This window comes from Malus sylvestris, chromosome 5, assembly GCF_916048215.2.
Source record: "Malus sylvestris chromosome 5, drMalSylv7.2, whole genome shotgun sequence".
Taxonomy (NCBI): domain Eukaryota; kingdom Viridiplantae; phylum Streptophyta; class Magnoliopsida; order Rosales; family Rosaceae; genus Malus; species Malus sylvestris.
In genome coordinates this window covers 46,419,440-46,442,182 of record NC_062264.1, presented here as the reverse complement: position 1 = coordinate 46,442,182, position 22,743 = coordinate 46,419,440, and the positions used below count along the sequence as shown (strand labels likewise).

The following is a 22,743-nucleotide window of genomic DNA, read 5'->3' as shown; positions in this document are numbered from 1 at the left end:
CCCCAAAAATTAAGCAGCAAAAGAAGAAGAAAATCAACAATTGAGTACCTCGTGAATGACGACGGTGAGGCTGGTGATGTTGGCAATGGTGTTTTTGGCCGCGCGCTTGTCCAATTTGACTTCGAGGAAGAGCTTGAGGTTCTTTTCCTTCTCGAATGAGCGTCGTCCTTCTCGAGCATGGCTGAAATAGGAAAGGAATGTGGCGACCGACAGACCCCCGACGACTAGAGGCGTTGAGATCTGAATTCTGGAGGTTGTAAATGGTTGCTAAAACGAAGAATTCAAGGTCAAGGTCGAGGTCGAGGTCGAGGTTGAGATCGAGGACGAGGTCGAGGTTGAGATCGAGGTCAAGGTCGAGATTGAGGTCGAGAGGAGTCGGGGACTCGAAATGAATGGAGGACTCGAGAGGACTATGGTCTGGATCTGGATCTGGAGATTGAGGTCGAGAGGAGTCGGGGACTCGAAATGTGGTTGTGTTAAAAATAAACGGTGGGGATTCAATCCCTATAATTGAACGGTGGAAAAGGTTCGGACCGGGGGCCCGCTTTATTTGAAAATTGTACCCGCCCCGCCCCATTAATTAAATGGACCCGCCCCACCCCGCCCCATTTTGAATTTACAATTTATGTACCCGCCCTGTACCCGCATTACCCGTCCCTACCCGCGGATCCTGGACCCGTTTGCCCAGCCCTACTTTAATTCATTATATTTTGAACTCAATTTTTATTGAAAAAACAATTGTTTATTCTCCCTTTAGTAATCAAAATAACTTAATCTTCTATTGTTTTTGTTTTTAAACAAATGATTTGATATTTGCAAATATATTTTGTTGCAACAAGTACAATTCACTCGCAATAAGTAACACTTAATCACAATTCAATATCATAGAAACATCTCTCTCTTGTACTCGTACGAGTTGAACATACTCTCTTTACTCAAATGAAGATTGAAAACCGTTAAATCAATTGATAATGTACGCTTACTATTCTATTGTTTAGTTTGTAACTTTGTATGAGCAAGGAAAAGACTACACTATTATTTTCGATATCCTTATATTTATTTTTACCTAATGTAATGTATCATAAATAGATTCTAACTTGCGTGCGATATAATAAACACATTCTCGAACCAACCGACTTAACCTACGTATGCCTATTAATTTCGACATTATACTACCAATTAAGATAGAAATGATGAGTCCTTGTACCCAAAGAGGAAAAAGAATCAACACAAAAAGAAAAAAAGAAAAAAATATGAAACGCAGCGTTTCAATGTCAGGTTCTCCTAACGTATACAGGAGAAAAGCTTGGTGCGAAATGCTAAGATGGTGCTGGTTCTTAACCTAATCCCGCCATCCCAAGCGCAAACCCTACTCCTTCAGTCGTTGTCGTCGTCCTCCTCCTCCACTCGCCCACTGCCGACTGTCATTTCCCGCCCAAATGAAGCAACCCAGGACTGGAATTCTCTGCTGTTCAAGCTCAAGTGCCGCGGCAGGTTCTCTTGCCTTTTCTCAGACAATCGCAAACAGGTCCCAAAGTTACCAAATTTCAATTCAATTTCCCCCTTTTGTTTTCTAATATCCCTCTATGATATGTTATACTGCATTCATTGGATGGTTTTGAATCTTTTTTACTGGGAAATGAAGAACCTATGTTTCTAATTTGTCAGAAGAGACGATAAAATTACCCAATTTTCAAAATTTTGACAGCTGACAATGTGAATTGTGAACAACTTTGGACAAATTGAGAAATCAGATTCAGTTGGGTTTGTATTTTGTTTGGCAATTATGCGTTCCTTAATGTTAGTTACTCAGTGATTATGTTTTTTTCCTTCTCGTGGTGTCTGTCTCTGCTTCGCCATTTGCCCTGTGCGGTTTGAGGAACTGCATACTCAGTTAGTGTTCCATTTGAACAGTCAATTATATCCGGAATGTGCCGCGTTCTTTTAGTGCCCGAGGGAAGTGAGATTAGTGAGTTTAGGAGCAATTTATGCATTGATTTGAGTTCTGAATAAAAACCGAGTCTTTGGTAGTTTGAGCATTCAATTTGTTGGAGAATTGTAATATAGAATCAAGTGTTGTGAGCAAGAACATTATTTCGTACAATTATAAATATGTGGATGATTTGCTTTACAAAAACCAATACAGATGAAAATTAGGCATTTGATCCTTCATGTAGAATACATAATATTATATGATTTATTGTTATATTCTCTTTCTCCTTTTTATCATTCGCCGAGTCCTTCTTTTCTTTGAGTTAATGATGCACACAAAAGGTTGTTCTACTCAGCTTGCAGAAAAGCTTATTTTGCCTATAATGTTCTTAGGATTAATCAAGGGTTATGGTCATGATCAGTATAGTTGTCCCTATCACCAATTTAAATGCAGGTTTCTCTTTTGTGTATGAATTTAACTTAACCATTGTACGGTTCCAGGACCAAGCTAGGAAAGCATTAGAAGGTGCACTTGGTGGAAAGAAAGATGAATTCAAGAAATGGGACAAAGAAATTAAGAGAAGAGAGGAGGTGGGTGGAGGAGGTAGCGCTGGTGGTGGGGGATGGTTTGGGTGGGGTAGATGGTTTGGATGGTCGAATGATGGCAATTTCTGGCAAGAAGCACAACAAGCAAGTCTTGCTGTGATGGGTATCATTGTGATGGTAAGAAATTTTCTTGTCCCATTTTTAGGTTCAACTCAATGCCATTGTGTGGTGAATAAATATATAGGCCTCTCTATTTCTCTCTCATATGACTATTCTTGATTTCCAGTATCTCATAATAGCAAAGGGAGAACTGATGCTTGCTGTCATCTTCAATCCGTTGCTATATGCCTTGCGAGGGACTAGAAATGGGTTTGCTTTAATAATGTCTAGAATCTTAAGGAAGACAGCACCAGATGGCCATAATATATCGATGAAGGAAGCCTATGGCACTGTCTCCGCTAAAGAGAGTGTTCTGAGAAAGTGGGGAAGTGACCAGTGAGTGATGATTTTGTTTCAGGTTTGAGATCACTCCCAACATTCATTGAGAATTTGACCACTATATTTTGTATCTTAAGTCCAAAATGTGTTTAATTCGCCGCAATGCCGAACCTGTGATCAACCTAGGATTTTTGTATGCTAGCTTTACAGGCCCTAGCATTCTGAAATAGAACACATGACTGAACACATCATAAAATGTTATTTTGTTCGACCTTGTGTGCAGAATGAATCAGTCCATGTTCTTTTCTATGATATTTGGATGGATAGGTTGGTATACGTTATGGGCACTTAACAAAATTTCCAACTGACTGATATTGCACTTGTAGTCCTTGTAGTTTACTCGAATTTTCACTTTTATTCCTATAGCATTTCTGCTCCATTTCGTGTAGTTTTGTTTTGTTTTCACTTTAGTCCAATTTGTTAACTAGAGTTGATTTTTTTCCATCCAATATAGACTATGTAGTGCATATATATATATATATATATATATATATATATATATATATATATATATATATATATAGGGAATAGTACCAGGGAAAGGTAAAAATGTGATTTTTCGTTAAAAGTGAACAATATCGAGAGTGTTTCGTTAAAACTCCTTATATATATTTACCCAAACCCAAGTTGGAAGAATATTGCCTTATTTGAGGAATTCGACAAACCATGCTAACAGAATACAACTATGAGGACAAAAATGAAAAGAAAGAACTACACAAGGATGAAACTAAATTTCTGAGTAAATTATGGGGACTATGAGTAAATTACCGCTGACACAATTTAGTGGGATAAAGTTTTGTAGCCGTTGTATAAAGTGCAGTTCATCAAAAAAGGAAAAAAGAAAATGGGCATGGTGCATTTTCTGCCATCAAATTTTGAAGGACTGTCCAGATTTAGGCACAAAAGTTTGGATAATCAAGGAATTCACGAAACTTCTGCTCTCTGGTAATTTGAATGACCAGCTTTGTGAATTCAAATTTGAAATCACGAAATATTCCAAACACGTCGCGGTCTTCCCATAAAGTCTTTGAGTTCATTGGCTTATTTCACAATCATCCGAGCTGTATTTCCTTCTATGAACACCTACCATACGCTTTATTGTTTGTCAGCAGACGGCCACCTTTGTTATGGCAATTTATAGCCAGTCTTGAGCACGACGGACCGTCCATTGGGGGGATACAACTGTAGCAGCAGTCTCAATCAATTATGTACTGTGTTACGTGAGTCCCACCATGTGATTAGCTTTTTATCACCGGAAATGCATTTTCCTACCTCAAGTTTTTCTGAGAAATGGCCTAATATAAAGGTTGACCAGATTCCAATAATTAGGTGCAATCATAATCCAATCATTGCTTTGATTCCTCCGCGTTGGATCCTCAAATTTTTTTTTAGTAGTTCGAAACCTGTTGCTGGTTTAAAAGCCAAATTTGTGTTTAAGGAGAGGCACTCCCGCTGCTGGTGTGGAAGCTAAATTTGTGGTTAAGGAGATGCTAAGGGGTGGATAATATCAGTGTCCCCTTTTAAAAATAAAAAATAAAAAATAATCCCCTGCCAAGAAATTTAAATCCATCATCAGAGGCTAACGTCCCAAATTATTTGAAAATACTGTCATGCTGCTCATGCACGGAAAATGATCTGGCCATGAATTTTATAAAAAATCAAATAATCCCCTGCCAAGAAATTTAAATCCATCATCAGAGGCTAACCTCCCAAATTATTTGAAAATACTGTCATGCTGCTCATGCACGGAAAATGATCTGGCCATGAATTTTATAAAGCATTGTGGGGCTATATAGTGCCACATTATTAGTCTCGACTCACATATCAATCATTATGAATATGTTATTTGATCAGGATATTTATTTGATCAATCTCTTTTATTTTCACGTTTAACTGAAAGTTACAATTTTGAAAAGTAATAGCGAGCAAGTGAACATTGCACCGCGACCATTTAAATGCAAAAAAGACTCGAGGTCAAGTGCTTAAGCGAATGTAATTACGTTATCTGTTCTAACTAATATGATTATGTACATGTTACGTCCGAAAACGCATGGTGAAAGTGTGAAACTACGAAAGATAAAAATCGCATAAGAAGAAGGGGTCAAAGTTGCTATCTTTGGTCCACCTATCTTCGGCTTTAGCCTGTCTCATCCGATGTCTTTGTTTCTGTGTTTCAAAAATTGAAAAGCCCTCCTCGAATCCTGGTCTTCGTGGAAGCTAGTGCTGCAAGAAATAAGTGACCCTCACGATCTCTCCACCCTCCTCTCTCTCCTCTCTTTCTCCACCCTTCTCTCTCTCTAAATTTCGGATCACCGTACGACCATTCCTCTCTCCTTGAACACTCCTCCTCAACAACCCCTTCTCTCCCACCTCCGCCATCTTTCTTTTTCCTGCTGCAAGGTTTATCCTTGTTGGGTTTTTCTTAATTTTCTGTCACTTTTCTGGGTTTTACTAAAATTCCTTCATATTTTATTGGGCTTTTATCTCCCACATTGATTGTTGTTTTCCCACAGAGATTCTTCCAAGTGGGTGTTTTGTCTTGTTTTTTTTGTTTGTTTTGTTCTGTTTTTTTTTCACTTTCTACTTATAATACTTTGGTCATTGGGTCTACATTCTCTGTACCCCATTATCTTTTTGTTGGGGGTTGATGGCCTGTTGATGTCTCTGGCCGTTGGAGTTGTTTCGAGTTCCAAAAACATGGGGCTGGATGATGAAAACACCGCCGAGGTCTCCAACAAGACGGCGAAAACTGGTGGGGCAAATGTGGATCAACCATCCACAGGGTTGGTTAGAGAACCCAGCGAGGGTTCCCTCTATCAGACCGAGGACGAGGACGACGATGACGAAGTAAAGAAGATTGAGTTGGGGCCTCAGTGCACTCTCAAAGAACAAATTGAGAAGGACGCGGTTTGTGTTTTAATTAATTTTCTTGTCTGTGTTTGAAGAATATGGTGTTGTGGTTTTGTTTCTGTCTAATGTTGTTGTTTGTTTGTTTGTGGTGATAATTTTGGGGTTTTAGGACGATGAGAGCTTGAGGAGGTGGAAGGAACAGCTTCTTGGGAGTGTAGATGTTAATTCTGTTGGAGGTAATCTTCATAACTAGCCAAATTCTTTTACTTTCGAGTTCCTTTTTTTGTCAAATGGATAATGGAGCATCAAAGTGTGTAAATTACTAAATTTTGAATTTTCCCTTTTAATTTACAGCTAAAGTTCATAACTTTATGACTCCGCTTGATAACCATTTCAGTTTTTAGATTTTGGAACTGAAAACGAACTTTTCGTCAACTAGAATCCTATCTTTCTTGTATACATCAGAGGTCAAACATGTTCTATGCTGCGAAAAACAGTAATTTTTTTTATATTTCTGGCTTGATTCGTACATTGTGCGCTTGATTAGTGCAATGCGAGTAAATTTTGGTCTAAATTAATCTTTTGATTAGGTTAGTTAAAATCCGCTTCATGTTTTATAAGGTATATAAGTTGTTTGCAAGCTTTTTCTTTATATCTTCATCTGTTTATCGATGCATCTTCAACGTTCAGTAAAAGAGATGTTTGTAATGTTTGATTAATTTCTCTCCGAATGTTTTCGTTGTATGAATATGACACTGATTTTGGCTAGCAGTAGCGGTCTTTATGTTTTCTGATTGAATTACTTTGTGTTTCTGTGTGTTTGTGCAGAAACTCTAGAACCAGATGTTAAGATCATGAGCCTTGCAATTAAATCCCCTGGCAGATCTGATATAATTCTTCCGATTCCTGAGAACGGAAATCCCAAAGGGTTGTGGTTTACTTTAAAAGAAGGTAGCCGTTACAGCCTCGAATTCACTATTCAGGTCAGCAATAACATTGTTTCAGGTCTCAAATACACAAACACAGTCTGGAAAACTGCTGTGAAAGGTACTCTCTCTCTCTCTCTCACACACACACACACACACACATTCATATTATGTAACAGCATAGATAAGCCTTAAGGAGTTTCGATGTTTTTGTTCTCATGGATTATTTTCTTCGCAGTTGATAGCACAAGAGAGATGCTTGGAACATTTAGTCCACAGTCAGAACCTTACACACATGTGTTGCCTGAGGACACAACCCCATCTGGCATATTTGCTAGGGGATCTTATTCAGCTCGAAGCAAGGTAAGTTAAACCGGCGCTTGATGTTTCCATAACCTCAGATCTTTCAAAGCAGATTCAGAAAACCGTACCCTTATGCGGAAAGAATGAACAAGAATGAAATACATTAGGATTATGCAAAAAGCCCTCTTGGACATGAACTCCACTCACTATCTCACATTTTTCCCTTTTGCTTTTGTGGTGCAGTTTGTTGACGATGACAACAAGTGCTACTTGGAAATCAATTACACCTTTGATATCCGAAAAGACTGGCAATTGGCGTAAAAGTCTATCTGTTTTATCGATTTGTTGTACATTGTTTTCCCATGCTGAGATGATCTGCATTTCATTGTAAACATGTGAGAATTATTCCACTGCTTACTAGGTGTATGTTGGTTAACAAATTGAGCTTTGCTTGCTTTGGCACAACTCTCCTTATTCTCTGGGATTACAATTGTTTGTATGATTAACTTAATTTTCTCGTGTTAATTGACTGCTTCCGTGCTGAATTAAAAGTTGAAAGAAATGCAGTGAAAAAAATTTCAGCAGGGAAAGTGGGCCTTTCTTACCCGACATTCCCAGATTAGTTGTGAATTAGTAGTGAAGTTTCTCCCGCTCATTCTTCCACTAAGTAATAACCTCATAAACTACGAGCTCATTTAGAAGTGCTTTTAAAATAGCTGAAAGCACTTTTAGTGAAAATATTTTTGAAACTAATTTTTAGTTAAAAGACAAGTGGGTCCTGAAAAGTACTCCTCTAAAAGCATTTTCAAACAATCAAACCCTTGTATTTCTCTTTCACGCGTTTAAAGGGACTAACCAAAATAACGAACTCTCTGTTCAGCGACCTGACATTATATATATATAAGCAAAGAGTGTACATTTCTCTATTGTTCCAAATCTTTCTCTTCTTCTTTCTTCTTCCTAGTTCGTTTCCTAGTGTACATGTTTTTGTGTTAGAGACAACATAACCATTTCGTTTAGTTTTGATATTTTGTATTAAAGATAGAGTGAAAAGACATGGAAGAAAGTCCTTTCGGGGACGTCCGATTTGACATTCAATATACACTAATTTCTTCACACTTTTCATAGTCCTTTTACCCACATAGTTTTCATTTATCTATAGCGCCAAAATAATAAAAACTAAAATTAAAAAACGGAATGATTTCATTAACTGCTACCTACATGCATATATACAAGGGGTGTAACGGACGATGGGATGTCATAGACTCATCTATCGGTTGGCTTTCTGGAGCTGGTGATCTGCATGGCGTGCATGCCTGAACGTCGGTTTAGGGTTTTGCACATCTGTACCATTTATAAGCAAGGCTCAACCCACAAATGCGGAGTTAGGAAATTGAGTGATTCTTTTATGTACGACTCGACCTTTCCATCTTCCATGTTAAAAATACCCATGTCCTCTCCTTGTTGACGTTGAAGTGGACGATTCGTGTAATATATGCAATTTGCTTTACATCCGTAGTTTGACGCCTCAACAGAAAATGAAGAATTACAACCTAGGAATAGACTTCTGTTTCCCAAGTTTTTTACCTCTGAGTTCGACCAATTTCCATCACTCATTGGCACCTCAAAAACCCTGAAGCACTCAATGGTTTCTAAAGGACACATGACGAGCAACAAGGCCCCCGCCGATTCCACAAGGTATAGTTTCTCAATGATGTAAGGGCTTTTAAGTTCGTACGGCAACCTTGGGACAATAATCCTTGTTTTTGCTGGCGCCTTAGGATCTTCAGTTTCACATACATAGATTTCGCCGAAGTAGTCCACTGCATAAAATTTTCCCTCATAATAAGTTATATCGAAATACAATCGATCATTTGTTTTCGACGAATCTATGATGTTCCATTGTTGGTCTCCCAAGCCCGGTCTGCAAATTGCCAGTCTTTTACAACTGTGAATCATGACAGTATAATCCGATGTCCATGAAGGGCTTGATGACAAGACAAATTTCCCCACGATGAAATCACCAAACAGTTTTCGATGTTCATCTTTCGAGTGAAGATTCTTAAATGTTTCAACGTCTGGAAGCTCAATGCACATATGATTTAAAGGATGCAACAAATTAACTTCCGAATCTTTATCAGACTGAGTCATCAACCATCCTAGGGAAGAATAAAACAACTTTCCCGTAACTAATTCTGGCATATTTTGTTTGAAAACCTTGCCATGTTTCAAGCTGTAAAACTCACGGAGGGTAGTGCCCTTCTTCTCCGGAAGCAAAAGTAATGGAACTTGATGTGTTCTAGTAAAGTTCTCCTTGGTCGCTGCGGATTTCCATGATCTACAAACCGCACCAAAAACAATAAAATCCTCCAAGAGAAGCAATCTCTTGGCGATGGAGACGACGAGATCATGAGGAAGATCGGACCACTGAGCCATCAAGTCTGTAACTCAAAGAAACTGTTTAAGAAGAAATAACGATCGAGATGGTTGAGACTAATACAAGAGGTTTGTAAATTGTGGCTCTGCCCTATGTCTACAATCTAGAACTATATTTATATACGCTCTATTAGATTCCTTGTAGGTTGTTGCACTTCTTCTTTCCTGTTTTTGTTTTCTTTCCTTTTTCCATTTAGGTAGGGTTATGAGCGAGTGGGGAAAAAGGAGTGCCACAACAATGCGTGAGCACTAGCCCTCTTCCAATTCCGGATTCGATTGATCTCATGATAGTATTAGGTTTTGAGTGGCTGATTTTTGAAACGTGAAAATCAGACCGTCATGTGTTATGATCAAAGATATTATTTGAGTATTTCTTTGATGTAAATGTTATGTCGATACATGTTGGTGTTACCAGGTCACTTATTATAACACATATTGTAGTAATATGACTTGTTAAATTAAGGAAATTATTATTAGCATTCCAAAAATCTCATTCTACACTCCAAACTTCATATATTAGGAAAGAAAAATACACTTGTGAAGAGTGTAGAATGATATTTTTAGAGTGCTGATAACACTTCTCTAAATTAAAGCCAAATAATTACGGAGTACTAGGTAGAAATATGGCTCGTGTATTGATTTCTGTAAAATATTACATTAGGGTTATACGAACACTAATTACATTTAGAAACTACATTCCTATAATACATGAAATAATTCCAACTTTAACTTAACACATATTTATTGATTAATGATATAGGAAATGGTTATTAGCACTCCAAAAATTTCATTCTACACTCTTTACAAGTGTATTTTTCTTTATAATTATAAAAAGTTTGGAGTGCAAAATGAGATTTTTAAAGCGTTAATAACAATTGTCATGAGATAAAACGTTTATTCTTAACATCACATAGCGGACTTACTATAACATTAAGGGTGCGTTTGTTGCACCGGACTATCTCGGACTGGACTAGCTTCAGGAACTAAGCTGGACTGGCTTAGACTAGAATAAGCTGGACTAACTTAGTAAGACGTTTGGTGCAGTATCGGACTAAGCTGGACTAAGTTTTTGGCCATTTTTAATTCACTTAAAAATTAAACAAAAATTAATAATAAAAGGGGTGAAGTCTGGAGATGAATGGAACCAAGAACATTTTCTTTCCCTTCCTTCCTATATCCTTCATCGTTTATCTCTTCCCCATCATTTTCTCTCTGTTAAATCCTACATCAATCTCTTAATTTTCTTCATCGATTAAGAGAATTTGTATTGGGGTATTGGAATCCAAATTACCTCGCTGTCAAAATGCAGAGCCTTTATACAATCAAGATCTGGTTTGCATACTAGAAGCTTTTCACAATCAACATCCAAATCTTCCATCCCTCTCCTTTGCACTTGAAATTCGTGAGCATATCTGGAAGATGGGGTGAGTTTGTGGTTTGGAGGTCTTGCCCTTCGATTTTCAAAATCCCCAAATCAAATAAAAAAAATCTCAGCCCTCTCAATTCCAAAGACCCAACCCTCCCGAGAACTCCTCCAATTTTCAAAAAGCCAACTTCCCGATTCCAAGCACCACCGACGGCCTGGCCATGATGACAACGATGCAGAAAAAGAAGCGAAGCCCGTGAACTGGAACTGGATGTTCGCCTCGTTTCCGTAGTCCTGCTTAATACCAAGCGAAAGCAGGGGACTAGCTAATAAGGTTTAGCGAAGAGTGGAGTGCCTCGTAGTCGAGGCGAGTCCCACTTATTCTAGTCCAGAGCCTTACCAAACATAGGATTATAGTCTTATTTAAGCTAGTCCAAGCCAGTCTCTCCTAAGGAGGTGTAACAAACACCCCCTAAAATAATGGCCCGGGAGGTCTCTTTGGACCTATTAAGTATTAGGCCCATATTTACCCTGAAGGGTTCCGGAAAGCCCAATCCGTTACTCCTCTAACTCCCTCTCGAGTCTCGACCGAGCCTTCCCTTCCAGTTTTCCTTCGAAACAAAATCGAAAGCTCTCTCTCCTCCGACTGCGAACACCAAACTGGTCCAGGTACTAATTCTGCAATCTTCGCCAAGCTAATTTCGTCTGGATTCTCTCAAGCACATGTAATTTTCAAGAAATTTTCAATTTAATTCGGTCGATCAAGCAATGAAAGATCCTAACGCACGTAACGGTAACACTGTGATTCTCTCACTTTCCCGCGTTTTCTTGGCTACCAAACAGAGCATTATGCTTTATTTTTTGCTGTTAAAACTCGGAATGTTGCAATTAAGTTTCCAGTCGACTGTTTTTTTATCGTTTATTAACTTTTTATAGGTTTACATTAGAACTGTTTTCTATCTTTCTGTTGCTGGCCGCGTCGTGATATGCACCTAGGGTTTCAGAAATTCAAATTTTGATTTTTTCCCTAATTTGTTTCTATTATTGTTGAAATAGTGGGATTTAAATTGGGTTAGGAGAATGAGCTCTAAGAGGGAACATGAAGGTAATGCTAGTGTGAACATGGAAGGGTTTGAATCGGACCGAAAGAGGCAAAAACTAAATGAGCATTCGTTGCAGCCACCTGCCACTGAAGGCACTTTACTTCCGGGTTTTAATTACGGCGATGTGGACGACGAGGACAACCACAGAAGGCCACCTGTGAATGGCTCTAATGGGGTAGGTGGCGCTAATCAAAAGGGTGTACAAATTGGGGGTCAAGTTGAAGAAGTAGAGGATGATGATGATGATGACCTTGAACAAGGACTTTACCAAAGGCGGGGGCGTGAAATCGAGGTCAGGAGGGATTGCCCATATCTTGATGCCGTCAATCGTCAGGTATATTACTATTCTAATCTGTTACAATATGGTATTCCAGCTTGTATGTGTATTATTCAGACAAAAGTATCTGGTGTATTGATACTGATTGCTTGCTTATCTTTGTCCAGGTTTTAGATTTTGATTTTGAGAAGTTCTGTTCTCTGTCCCTGTCAAATTTGAATGTGTATGCATGTTTGGTTTGTGGGAAATATTATCAAGGCAGAGGGAGGAAGTCCCATGCATATACTCATAGCCTTGAAGCCGGACACCATGTTTATATCAATCTTCAAACGGAGAAAGTTTATTGCCTTCCCGATGGATATGAAATAAGTGATCCATCATTGGATGATATTCGGCATGTCCTAAACCCAAGGTCTGATTATATTTTCTTATTTTTCTGGTCTTCCTTGAGTATCTTTTTATGTATGCATGATTGCATGGTTAAATAAAAATAATTTTTAATTCATTTGGTTCTTTATAGGTTTACTGAGGAACAAGTGGAGCAGATTGACAAAAACAAGCAATGGTCCAGGACACTTGATGGTTCCGATTACCTTCCTGGAATGGTATTGCTTTTTGTTCTTACTTGCACAAGATTCCATATGCGTTATCTTGCTGCTTTTCTCAATTCCATATGTGGTGAATACTATAGAGTTTCGTTTCCTTTGTATTTACTTACTCGGGGAAGGACCTTTATTCCTTGCCAAATAAGTATTTAGCTATGATAAATCTATTACGTGGCTAGCCAACAAATAGAGCTATCATAGAGTTGCTTGACAGTCTTGATAGACTTTTATATGAGCAAAGGAATCACCAGTCAGCATGATTCCAGTGGTTAGATTATATAGATTTTCTCTCTCATCCATAAGGTTAGACTAGATTGTGCTGAACCACATAAGTATTGTATTTTCATGCTTGCAGCATCTATTAGGAATTGATTTGTATGATGGGTGCACTTTAGTACTACTTGTATTTTAGCAAGATACAGCAAGTGAGGTTTTAGTTCTGGCTCCTAATTGTTGGTACCTATGTTTTCATGATTTTGCCAAAAACAGGTGGGGCTCAATAACATTAAGGAGACTGATTTCGTGAATGTCACTATACAATCTTTAATGAGAGTCACTCCTCTAAGAAATTTTTTCCTTATCCCTAAGAATTATCAACACTGCAAGTCTCCGCTTGTTCATCGATTTGGGGAGCTAACAAGAAAGATATGGCATGCACGAAACTTCAAAGGACAGGTTTGATCTTGATTCTTGTAGATTCCATATTTATGTCACTAGGTATTGTTATTAAACACAAAAGCTCATATGTTCTAAATTGGTAATGTCTACAGGTCAGCCCGCACGAGTTCCTACAGGCAGTTATGAAAGCCAGTAAGAAAAGGTTTCGAATTGGGGCACAGTCTGACCCAGTTGAATTCATGTCATGGCTGCTTAATACGCTGCATGCAGATCTTAGAACTTCGAAGAAAAATAGCAGCATCATATTTGAGTGCTTTCAGGTTTCTTTCTATTACTTATTTTCCTTTGTTTGCTGTATTGTTGTTGCTTCAACTTAACCTGCACTTGTTTTTGAGATTATAATATGTAATATTCTGTGAATAGGGGGAACTGGAGGTTGTGAAGGAGATTCCTAATAAAGGTATTGAGAAAATAGAAAATGTTGATGACCAGAATACAGGTGCTGCTACTGCAAATAACGGTATCGTGAAGGAAACTTACAAAATGCCTTTCTTGATGCTTGGATTGGATTTGCCCCCACCACCGCTTTTCAAAGATGTGATGGAGAAAAATATAATACCCCAGGTACTTGAACACTATTTCATTCGTATGACAACTTGAGTAACTTTTTCCTAGCGTGTGGAGGGGATTCTCAGGGCTAAATAAAATAAGTTGGAATTTGCTTGAGTTACATAATACATACATTGACTTTAAATGGTGCCATTTCAGTCGGAGTCTGTAATAATATATCTTGGGTAGTTATAAATGTGTAGGCCTAAGGTGGGTAGTTGGGCAATTCCTCATTTTTGTTGGTCAGAATGGAGGATAGTTGTTTCTTTGAACTAAGGGGTTAATTTAATTCCATATCGTTACTTGATTTGATCGCAATGGTTTTCTGTTTTCCTTGAATATTAAACCCAGCCTCGGAAGAAGCCAAAGCATGCCCTTCAGGCATGCCTCATCAGTTTTAGGTCATTCTCTGTTTAAATGTTTTATAGCACTGTTATTTTGAGTTTTCTTTTCAAAATGTATTTTGCATTTCTCAGTTCCGTCTGGTTTGGTTTAGGTCCCACTTTTCAACATTCTGAAGAAATTTGATGGAGAGACTATCACTGAAGTGGTCCGACCTCGCATATCAAGGATGAGGTATCGAGTCGCCCGATTACCTCAGTATCTTATTCTCCACATCCAACGTTTTACAAAGAACAATTTCTTTGTGGAGAAGAATCCGACTTTAGGTGAGATTATATGTTTATCGAAATATTTTGCATTGGACTAATCAATAATGCTCATATTTTGTATCTGAATTAATTTTCAGTGAACTTCCCTGTGAAGAATCTCGAATTGAAAGACTACATCCCATTGTCAACCACCAATGAGAATGAGAGGTTGCGCTCAAAGTATGATCTCATTGCCAACATTGTACATGATGGTAAACCTGGTGAAGGTTCCTACAGGGTGTTTGTACAAAGGAAGTCCGAAGAACAATGGTAAAATCTATTCCGTATTTTGTTGGCCTAATATAAACCAAAAGAAAATGAAAAATGTAAGGGCTAACTTGTGGCATTGTTTTCAGGTATGAGATGCAGGACCTTCACGTCTCCGAAACCCTTCCCCAAATGGTTGCACTGTCTGAGACATACATGCAGATATACGAGCAGCACCAGTAACACGAGACGATTTGAGGACTGAGGTGGCAGATCGAATTTGCATGAAATTCAGAAACATTCGGTATGGTATGGTTCTGTGGATTTGACATTTTGTAGTTTTGATCTAATTTTGACATTAAAGCAACCGATTTTATACAGCTTTGCGTCTGAAATTGTCTTGAGAATATTTGCCATCAGGCGGAGGGCTGACATTCGTTCGTTCTATACTTTCCAGAATTTTACCAGAATTTTGTGGACATTTGAGAATATTTGCTGCTAGTAGTGGGGAGTAGGTTTTGAAAATTGCTGGTGGGTGTTGATGTTGTCACAAGTTTTAAATTGGAAACGCCAGGGTTGACCCTTGCTTGAAACGCCACTGGAAATGGCCGCAGTATCTGCTAGTGATTCAAAGTCGGAAGGCGTTCACGGGTGAAAGTTTCGGAATATTCCCAGCCTTTTATTTCAAAAAATAAATAAATAAATAAATAAATTAGGTGCTTCGTGTTTTTGAACTTTCAAAATGGGTTTTGGTTCGTAGGTTAAAATTTTGGGAGTACTAAGTAATAATATGAGTATTTCTATTAGAACTTCTCTCTTATTTGCTTGAGCGGAAGTTTTAATTGTGTTGTCTGTTTTGTCTAAATTAGCGTTGCTCCACATTGTAAACATGATATAGTGTGCAAATAACTGTTGAATGAAGAACGATTTACATAGAATGAGTTCACCGTCACTGTAACTATTCAATTTAAGAATACAATATCATATAAAATTTTCACTTTATAATATTGCGTTAATAGGCACCCAGGGATGATGAATTCATTTTATATAAATTTGAATGTCATTTGTACATGCTTTCAACCAGCTGCTTGAGAAAGATGAAAAAGATAACATAAAAAAGACACGACATACAAAAATGAGCACACGGTAATTGAATCATAAATATAAGTGTTTAAACGGTAATTGAATAAAAAAATGTGCACACGGTAGCTGCTCCACATTGTAAACGTGATATATTGTGCAAACAATTGTTGAATGAAGAACGATTTACATAAAATGAGTTTACCGTCACTGTAATTATTTAATTTAATAATACAATATCATATAAAATTTTCACTTTCTAATATTGCATCAATGAATTATGGTCCCGAGCAATGATGAATCTACTTTATACAAATGTCATTTGTATATACTTCCAACGAACGATTCGAAAAAAATGAAAAAGATAATATAGAAAAGACACAACCATACAAAAATCAGCACACGGTAATAGAATCATAAATATGTAGAAAGTCACGACTTGGTATGGCGACCTGATTAAAACTGATTTGGACATACTTAATTAGTTTTAACACTTAAATCAGTGACGTAGGAGAAGCGCCTTCAAAGAGTCGGACCGGCACCCTGATAGACTGGGGCTAATTAACCGCACCAGGTCAAGTCGGGAAGCTTCTGCACATGCCACAAATCAGACCATACTTTTTTTGAAAAATGATTGCAATACCACTTCTTTATCACGCAAATGACTTGTTTGGCAACTCAGATTACGTCATTTGAAAATGGCTGGAGACTTTTAAGGGGGAATAACATGGGCCGCTCAAAATTCACTCTGAAAATTCGACCTAAAGAGTTAGAAGAGGTCATTCTTGAGGGAATCGGATTCCTTTCGGATTCAAATAAACTGAACCTTCGGAGCAAAGGATTCGGACCGTTAAATTTTGATTCAACGGCTACAAACAAGAAGTCTCTATAAAAGATAATAAATGTAGTAGTTGGATTAAATTTCAAAAAGTTCAGAATATTTGGATCCGAAAGAGATCCGGTTCCATCCTTGAGTCAAGTAAAAGCAAATTTGCATGTGTACCAAAGGCGGGCTGCTCAATATTAATATCTGTTTTTTCTTGGTTCCTTCCAACGCCAATAAACAAGTGTTCCGAAATTAAAGGTAATACCCAATATCAAACAACACCACTCATTCTACGTTCCCCCACCCACACTTTGGTTTGGTGAAGTCTTTTATTTTTATTTTTTCGAGAAACAAGTAACCTTAATTCAAAGAGACGTGTCAGAAACACTCGAGATTCATAGAGTTAAATAATATTTCTAACTTGGCGAGGGAGCATTTCACCTCCTAAAAATGTGATGATATTTGTCGTAAAGTTTGTTTTTCTGAAGACATAGTTCCCCACAGCTGACTTAAAAAGAAGAAGCAAGTTATTTGATGTCTTGAATTATTATTCTGATTCTTAAAGGTATCTATTTAGGACAAGGATTATTTGCCTTTTTTTTTTTCAATGCTCTTCTGTTTGTGTGATCATGATTAAATCATGTCAACATTTTATATTACTATTTATTTTTATCTTATTATTTTTATAAAAAAATAATATAAAATGTTAACGTGGCTTAACCGTGATCACACAAAACAAGAGGGCATGGAAAAAGGGAGGGCATACAATCTTTTTCCATCTATTTATGTATAAGTAATAGTTAAAGCTTTCTCATCATCAGAACTGGATCCTCTTCGGATCCAAATAAATTGAGTCTCCTGAGTAAATGATTCAGGCTGTTAAAATTTGATCCAATAGTTACAAACATGAGGCCTTCTAAAAGTTATAATAATTGTAACCATTAAATCAAATTTCAACGATTCAGATCTTTGATCCTTAGGCTCAATTTATTTAGGTCTGGAGGAGATCTGGTGCCCTTTTCATCCTGTTTAAATCATTTTTCTCTCTTTAATATAATTAATATGAAACTAAAATATAGGCTTTATAGCACATGCCTACATGTTTTTGGACTTGGAATTCCAACTTTTTCTGACCAAGAGTCATGGTAGGCGACTGTCTAATGAAAAACCATCAAATCAACGATCCACAGAATATATAATACAATATCACAATCTTCCTCCATCTCAAAAATTAATACTCTCTCAGAGTCTCACAAGAAATGTTCACAGAAATGATGAAATTGGAAGGAGAAATCCCAAACTTTATCATGGTTTGGATTTTGGTTGTGGCATCACTATCCTACTGTCACACCGTCGGCAACCTCACTTCTCCCGGCACCACCAGACTCCTCGCCATCCTCCCCGTCGTATTCTTCTTCTTCTACCTCCCTCTCAATCTCACCACCATTTTTCTCGGCGGCCCATCGTCTTTCTTCCTCGCTTGGCTTGCCAACTTCAAGCTCCTCCTCTTTGCCTTTAACAAAGGCCCCCTCGCCACCACCCCTCCCACTTCCATCTATCATTTCATCCCCTTAGCTTGCCTTCCAATCAAATTCCGAAACGACCCCAAAAACCCTGAAAAGAAGACGGAACGTCCAGCGCAAAGAATTTCTAATTCAAAACCTCTCCCAAAAGGCAAGAAGTCGACTCTCAACTACGTGATCAAGGCTTTGATTTTTGCAACGTCAGTACAAGTGTACCACAAAAAACAGTTTATTCACCCTAAAATCTTACTCTTCCTCTACTCCATTTACATGTACACCGGCCTTGAACTTATCCTCGCCTTGGTCGCATCCCTGGCCCGAGTCTTCCTTGGCGTTGATTTCGAGCCGCAGTTCGACGAGCCCTACCTCGCCACCTCACTCCAGGACTTCTGGGGACGCAGATGGAACATCATGGTGAGCAAGATCCTCCACCCGACGGTATACGAACCCGTCCGGAAAATCTCCAGCCGTGCCCTAGGGAAAAAGCTGGCCCCACTACCGGCAGTAATCGCGTCGTTTTTCGTATCGGCGGTGATGCATGAGCTCATCTTCTATTACATTGGACGGACGTGGCCCACGTGGGAGCTGACGTGCTTCTTCCTCCTCCACGGAATATGTGTGGCCGTTGAGATTGTGATCAAGAAGGCTTTTGACGGTAAGTGGCGGTTGCCTGCCGCTGTTTCGGGGCCATTGGCGATGGCATTTGTGGTGGCGACAGGGGTATGGCTGTTTTTGCCGTCTCTTATGGTGCGGTGTGAAGCGGACGTCATGGCGTACAGAGAATATACTGCATTCACTGAGTTTATGAAAGGTGTTAGTAACTTTGTTAAAGTTAATTCTTCTTTCTTGATCGTAGCTGGAAAATAGAAGAAGCACTTTCATATTGTATGATTAATTAGTTAGTGCAACTGAGGAATCCCAGAATTTAATAAATTATCGAAGTTGGAAACTTTGTAATTTTGTTGACACGTATAGAAAAAGTTATTTACTGCTTTTATTTATTTTATTAACTGCTCGAATAGCACTTCCATTTTGATAAAAATAAGTGCCAATTTTGCCTGGTTAGTTGAAGTTTGTGGCTGGAGTCAGTCGATTTTAACTTAGACATGTTAGAAATAACAATATAGTTCGTGAATATTTTAATTAAAGATGATGCAAGATGATTACGTCTCTTATTTGTGGCATGTGCGTTTCTATAAATACATTTTGTACTTAAATTTAAATTATCTTTTACGTTATTTAGATTAATTTAGTATAGAACTATAGCTCGAACCAGAACATTAACATGGTTGTTTCTTCAACTTCTATGCATGCTTGCATAGCAATGTGTTTCGCGTAGATACTTTTTGTGGCCGGCGACCAGAACGTTAACGTCGAAGCTTCGCTTTGTCTCTGTTTGTGTAATCCGGAGCTTGACTCTGCTGGTCCGATCAAAGACTAATGGTCTATATTGTTTTGTGGACCCAGTCCAGCCCAGCCTAATTGCTTCAATTTCTAACTGGAGACCAGCACAATACCAGTCTTGTTTAAATTAAGCAGTAATATTTATTTTCTCTGGAATTCACACTTTTTTTCATGTCAAGAATTTTTTCAACAAATGTGTACGCACGGATCACGAGGGACCTGCAGCCGTGGGCACCAAGCCAAAAGGTGGATGTGACTATGCGAGCGCGAGGAGAGGTTCTACCGTTTGCCAACGGACCGTGAGGTCATATTCCACTTTACACTCTTTTCTATTTGGTCTCCCACATTCCAGAAAAATGAATTTTCTTTACTTAAAACCCAACTCATTTTCTTTACTTAAAACCCAACATAGTTTTTTGTCATTTGATGATTGTCTCTTAAAAATGAATTTTCTTTACTTAAAACTCAACATAGTTTTTTGTCTTAATAAAATCTACCGATTAGATTCCACATTATTAATTAAGTTTAATTTCACGTATTTTAAAATTTATAGACGACTAAAATATAACTAAATATAACTAATTACATGATATACTCATGACAATTTATGTTATAAAAATCAATGGACATTATTACCAAATAGAGCTAATCTATGAGCAACTGTACTACGCGTCCAAGGGACATAACTGAAGCATATATAATCAAGTTTGCAGGTGGAAAAATGCCAAGACATTCCATTTAAAAGCTCGGCTCAACCCACAAATGTGGAGTTAGGGAATTGATGGGTTCTCTTAGGTCAGCCTCGGCCTTTCCGTCCTCCATATAAAAAATACCCATGTCTATCTCTTCCTCTTGACGAACAAGTGCTGGCGGATGATTCGTGTAATATATGCAATTAGCTTTACATCCGTAGTTTGAGGACTCGACAGAAAATGAAGAATTATAACCTAGGAATAGAGTTCTATTTCCCAGGCTTTTAACCCTAGCGTCGTCGGACCAATCTCCGTTGCTCAATGGCACCTCGAAAACCCTAAACTCAAAGGTAGGTATAAAAGAACGCGTGACGAGCAATAAGGCCCCTGCTGATTCCACAAGGTACTCTTTCTCGCAGAGGAAAGGGAATCCAAGTTCTTCCGGCAACTTTGGAACAATAACCCTCGTCCTTGCTTGCATGGGATCTTCAATTTCACATACCAAGATTGTACCATAAGCGTCCACGGCATAAAACTTTCCCTTATAGTACGTTATATCAAAATACAAGTGATCTTCTTTTTCTGACTTCATAAGGACGTTCCATTGTTGGTCGCCAATTCCCGGTCTACAAAATGCCAGTCTTTCCCAACTATGTATCATGACTGTGTAGTCGGACGAACAAGAAGGGCTCGACGACAAGACAAATTTCCTTACGAGGAAATCACCAAACAGCGTTTTCAAATTAGATAGGTCCAAGTCCGAGTGATGTTTCTTAAATGTTTCAGCGTCTGGAAGCTCGATACGAGAATGGTTTAAAGGATGCAAGAGATCGAGTTTCGAGTCTTTATCAGATTGAGTCATTAGCCATCCTAGAGAAGAATAACACAACTTTCCCCTAACTAAGTCTGGCATATTAAGTTGGAATACCTTACCGTTTTTCAAGTTGTAGAACTCACGCACCGTAGAGGTAGCGGTGGTGGTGGTGGTGGTGCTCTCCTTCTCCTTCTCCTTCTCCGGAAGCATGAGTAATGGAATTTGACGTCTTGTAGTAAAGTTTTCTTTGGTCGCAGCTGATTTCCATGATGTACAAACGGCACCAAAAGCAATAAAATCTTCGAAGGCAAACAAGCGCTTGGCGATAGAAGCTATAAGATCGTGAGGAAGCACCGACCAGGGAGGCATACGTTTTATTGGACAAACGAGAGCCATCAGTTAAGTCGGTAAAAAGTTTGCCCTACGAGGACGAGAGGGGTGAGGATGGTAATACAAGATAGCTCTGTGTCTAAACATCTACATTTATAGAGAGACATATGCTTGATTACCTATATAATCCAAGTCCCATATTAAGTATGAATCATAGTTTTCTCGTAGGTTTTGGATTACTTTTGGGTTATCCATTAAATCTTTCAGTTTCCCTGTAGGATTCTAATTTGGTAACATTCGTTTGAATAAATCCTTATTCGCTGATGCCTACAAAATAAATAAATCCTCGACCAATTCCCTGTAGGATTCTAATTTAGCCGAGTGAAGCCGAGTTTCACTCGGCCAAATAACTCTAATTTTTTGCCTTCCTCATCTTGATGTATTGGGAAATAAAGCAATTTATTAGATGAGGAAAATATAGAAAATTATCTTTTAAATTAGAAAAACTAAAAGTTGTGGCTTAGGCAGACGTATATCAAGCCTGTAGTTCGTTAGGGCAGTACGCTAATACATCTCGGAACATTAGATTGGAATAATTTACAATATCAACTTATCTGAGATACTGATATTGAAATGAACATGAGAAACTTCATACGTCAAAGAGTAACATACTTAATTTAATGTCAAAGAGAAACATCCGGCTTTCTTGTTCTTCCGGAGTCTAAAGATTAACTGACCCATCTCACTCAACCTAAGGGACCGGATCTCTCTCTCTCTTTAACGGCCACGATCTCTCTTTCTCTCTCTTCAACAGCTAGAAGCCTAGAATCCTCTGATCCTTGAGGTACCGTTTGGTACGGGGGACGGGACGGAACGGAGTGGGACGAGGCGTTCCGTCCCACGTTTGGTGCGCCTAAAACGGGTGGAATGCGTTGTTTCATGGGACGAGTTTTGGGTGAATTTTCGTTCCACCTCACCTCCTGGAACAACTCGTTCCACATCCGTGGAACACAAAATTATAATATTTTATAACAAAAATGCCCTTCTCCCATTGTCTTTTTCCTCAAATCTCTACCTCTCTGTCTCCTTCTTCTTCTTCCTCGTTTCCATCTGAGCCTTAGTTTTTCATGGCATCTAGAAAATGGGGA

The 22,743-nt window shown here is 38.4% G+C and overlaps 6 protein-coding genes across 13 annotated transcripts; 4 read left to right on the top strand and 2 right to left on the bottom strand.

The window, feature by feature from the left end:
* Positions 1 to 1,271: 1,271 nt before the first annotated feature.
* Positions 1,272 to 3,230, top strand: LOC126623979 (uncharacterized). The gene is made up of 3 exons (XM_050292967.1): positions 1,272 to 1,528; positions 2,434 to 2,655; positions 2,765 to 3,230. Exons 1-3 carry the CDS (start codon positions 1,325 to 1,327, stop codon positions 2,975 to 2,977), a joined length of 639 nt encoding a protein of 212 aa, XP_050148924.1. The 5' UTR covers positions 1,272 to 1,324; the 3' UTR covers positions 2,978 to 3,230.
* A 1,905-nt stretch (positions 3,231 to 5,135) lies between these two features.
* LOC126623974 (rho GDP-dissociation inhibitor 1-like) lies at positions 5,136 to 7,580 on the top strand. Its single transcript, XM_050292957.1, has 5 exons — positions 5,136 to 5,883; positions 5,996 to 6,062; positions 6,655 to 6,873; positions 6,991 to 7,115; positions 7,299 to 7,580. Exons 1-5 carry the CDS (start codon positions 5,635 to 5,637, stop codon positions 7,374 to 7,376), a joined length of 738 nt encoding a protein of 245 aa, XP_050148914.1. The 5' UTR covers positions 5,136 to 5,634; the 3' UTR covers positions 7,377 to 7,580.
* Positions 7,581 to 8,408: 828 nt separating this feature from the next.
* Positions 8,409 to 9,491, bottom strand: LOC126622977 (F-box protein SKIP23-like). Its single transcript, XM_050291637.1, has one exon. The coding sequence runs from the start codon at positions 9,489 to 9,491 to the stop codon at positions 8,409 to 8,411; it is 1,083 nt and encodes a 360-aa protein (XP_050147594.1).
* Positions 9,492 to 11,426: 1,935 nt separating this feature from the next.
* Positions 11,427 to 15,931, top strand: LOC126623949 (uncharacterized). 8 transcript variants are annotated; one of them, XM_050292926.1, is made up of 11 exons: positions 11,427 to 11,526; positions 11,934 to 12,294; positions 12,405 to 12,649; positions 12,758 to 12,842; positions 13,332 to 13,517; positions 13,613 to 13,780; positions 13,884 to 14,084; positions 14,566 to 14,737; positions 14,818 to 14,989; positions 15,076 to 15,230; positions 15,384 to 15,931. In XM_050292926.1, the coding sequence occupies exons 2-10, from the start codon at positions 11,938 to 11,940 to the stop codon at positions 15,167 to 15,169; spliced, it is 1,680 nt and encodes a 559-aa protein (XP_050148883.1). In that variant the 5' UTR covers positions 11,427 to 11,526; positions 11,934 to 11,937; the 3' UTR covers positions 15,170 to 15,230; positions 15,384 to 15,931. The 8 variants fall into 8 exon arrangements, with proteins under 8 accessions (XP_050148883.1, XP_050148881.1, XP_050148882.1 ...); XM_050292924.1 differs by having other exon boundaries at positions 11,914 to 12,294; XM_050292925.1 differs by having other exon boundaries at positions 11,502 to 11,650; positions 11,914 to 12,294.
* Positions 15,932 to 18,025: 2,094 nt separating this feature from the next.
* On the top strand, positions 18,026 to 19,361 carry LOC126623958 (long-chain-alcohol O-fatty-acyltransferase-like). The gene has a single exon (XM_050292942.1). It carries the CDS (start codon positions 18,092 to 18,094, stop codon positions 19,220 to 19,222), a length of 1,131 nt encoding a protein of 376 aa, XP_050148899.1. The 5' UTR covers positions 18,026 to 18,091; the 3' UTR covers positions 19,223 to 19,361.
* A 1,136-nt stretch (positions 19,362 to 20,497) lies between these two features.
* On the bottom strand, positions 20,498 to 21,661 carry LOC126622976 (F-box protein At2g26160-like). The gene has a single exon (XM_050291636.1). The coding sequence runs from the start codon at positions 21,659 to 21,661 to the stop codon at positions 20,498 to 20,500; it is 1,164 nt and encodes a 387-aa protein (XP_050147593.1).
* Positions 21,662 to 22,743: the final 1,082 nt, after the last annotated feature.

Bases quoted from the DNA above. Each gene is read 5' to 3' on its own strand.
- LOC126623958 (XM_050292942.1), top strand. From the start codon at position 18,092: ATGTTCACAGAAATGATGAAATTGGAAGGAGAAATCCCAAACTTTATC.
- LOC126622977 (XM_050291637.1), bottom strand. From the start codon at position 9,491: ATGGCTCAGTGGTCCGATCTTCCTCATGATCTCGTCGTCTCCATCGCC.
- LOC126623974 (XM_050292957.1), top strand. From the start codon at position 5,635: ATGTCTCTGGCCGTTGGAGTTGTTTCGAGTTCCAAAAACATGGGGCTG. The intron at 6,063-6,654 runs GTAATCTTCATA...GTGTTTGTGCAG, and splicing joins AGATGTTAATTCTGTTGGAG to AAACTCTAGAACCAGATGTT. The intron at 6,874-6,990 runs GTACTCTCTCTC...TTTTCTTCGCAG, and splicing joins CTGGAAAACTGCTGTGAAAG to TTGATAGCACAAGAGAGATG.
- LOC126623979 (XM_050292967.1), top strand. From the start codon at position 1,325: ATGGTGCTGGTTCTTAACCTAATCCCGCCATCCCAAGCGCAAACCCTA. The intron at 1,529-2,433 runs GTCCCAAAGTTA...GTACGGTTCCAG, and splicing joins TCTCAGACAATCGCAAACAG to GACCAAGCTAGGAAAGCATT. The intron at 2,656-2,764 runs GTAAGAAATTTT...CTTGATTTCCAG, and splicing joins TGATGGGTATCATTGTGATG to TATCTCATAATAGCAAAGGG.
- LOC126623949 (XM_050292922.1), top strand. The intron at 13,518-13,612 runs GTTTGATCTTGA...TAATGTCTACAG, and splicing joins CACGAAACTTCAAAGGACAG to GTCAGCCCGCACGAGTTCCT. The intron at 14,990-15,075 runs GTAAAATCTATT...CATTGTTTTCAG, and splicing joins AGGAAGTCCGAAGAACAATG to GTATGAGATGCAGGACCTTC.
- LOC126622976 (XM_050291636.1), bottom strand. From the start codon at position 21,661: ATGGCTCTCGTTTGTCCAATAAAACGTATGCCTCCCTGGTCGGTGCTT.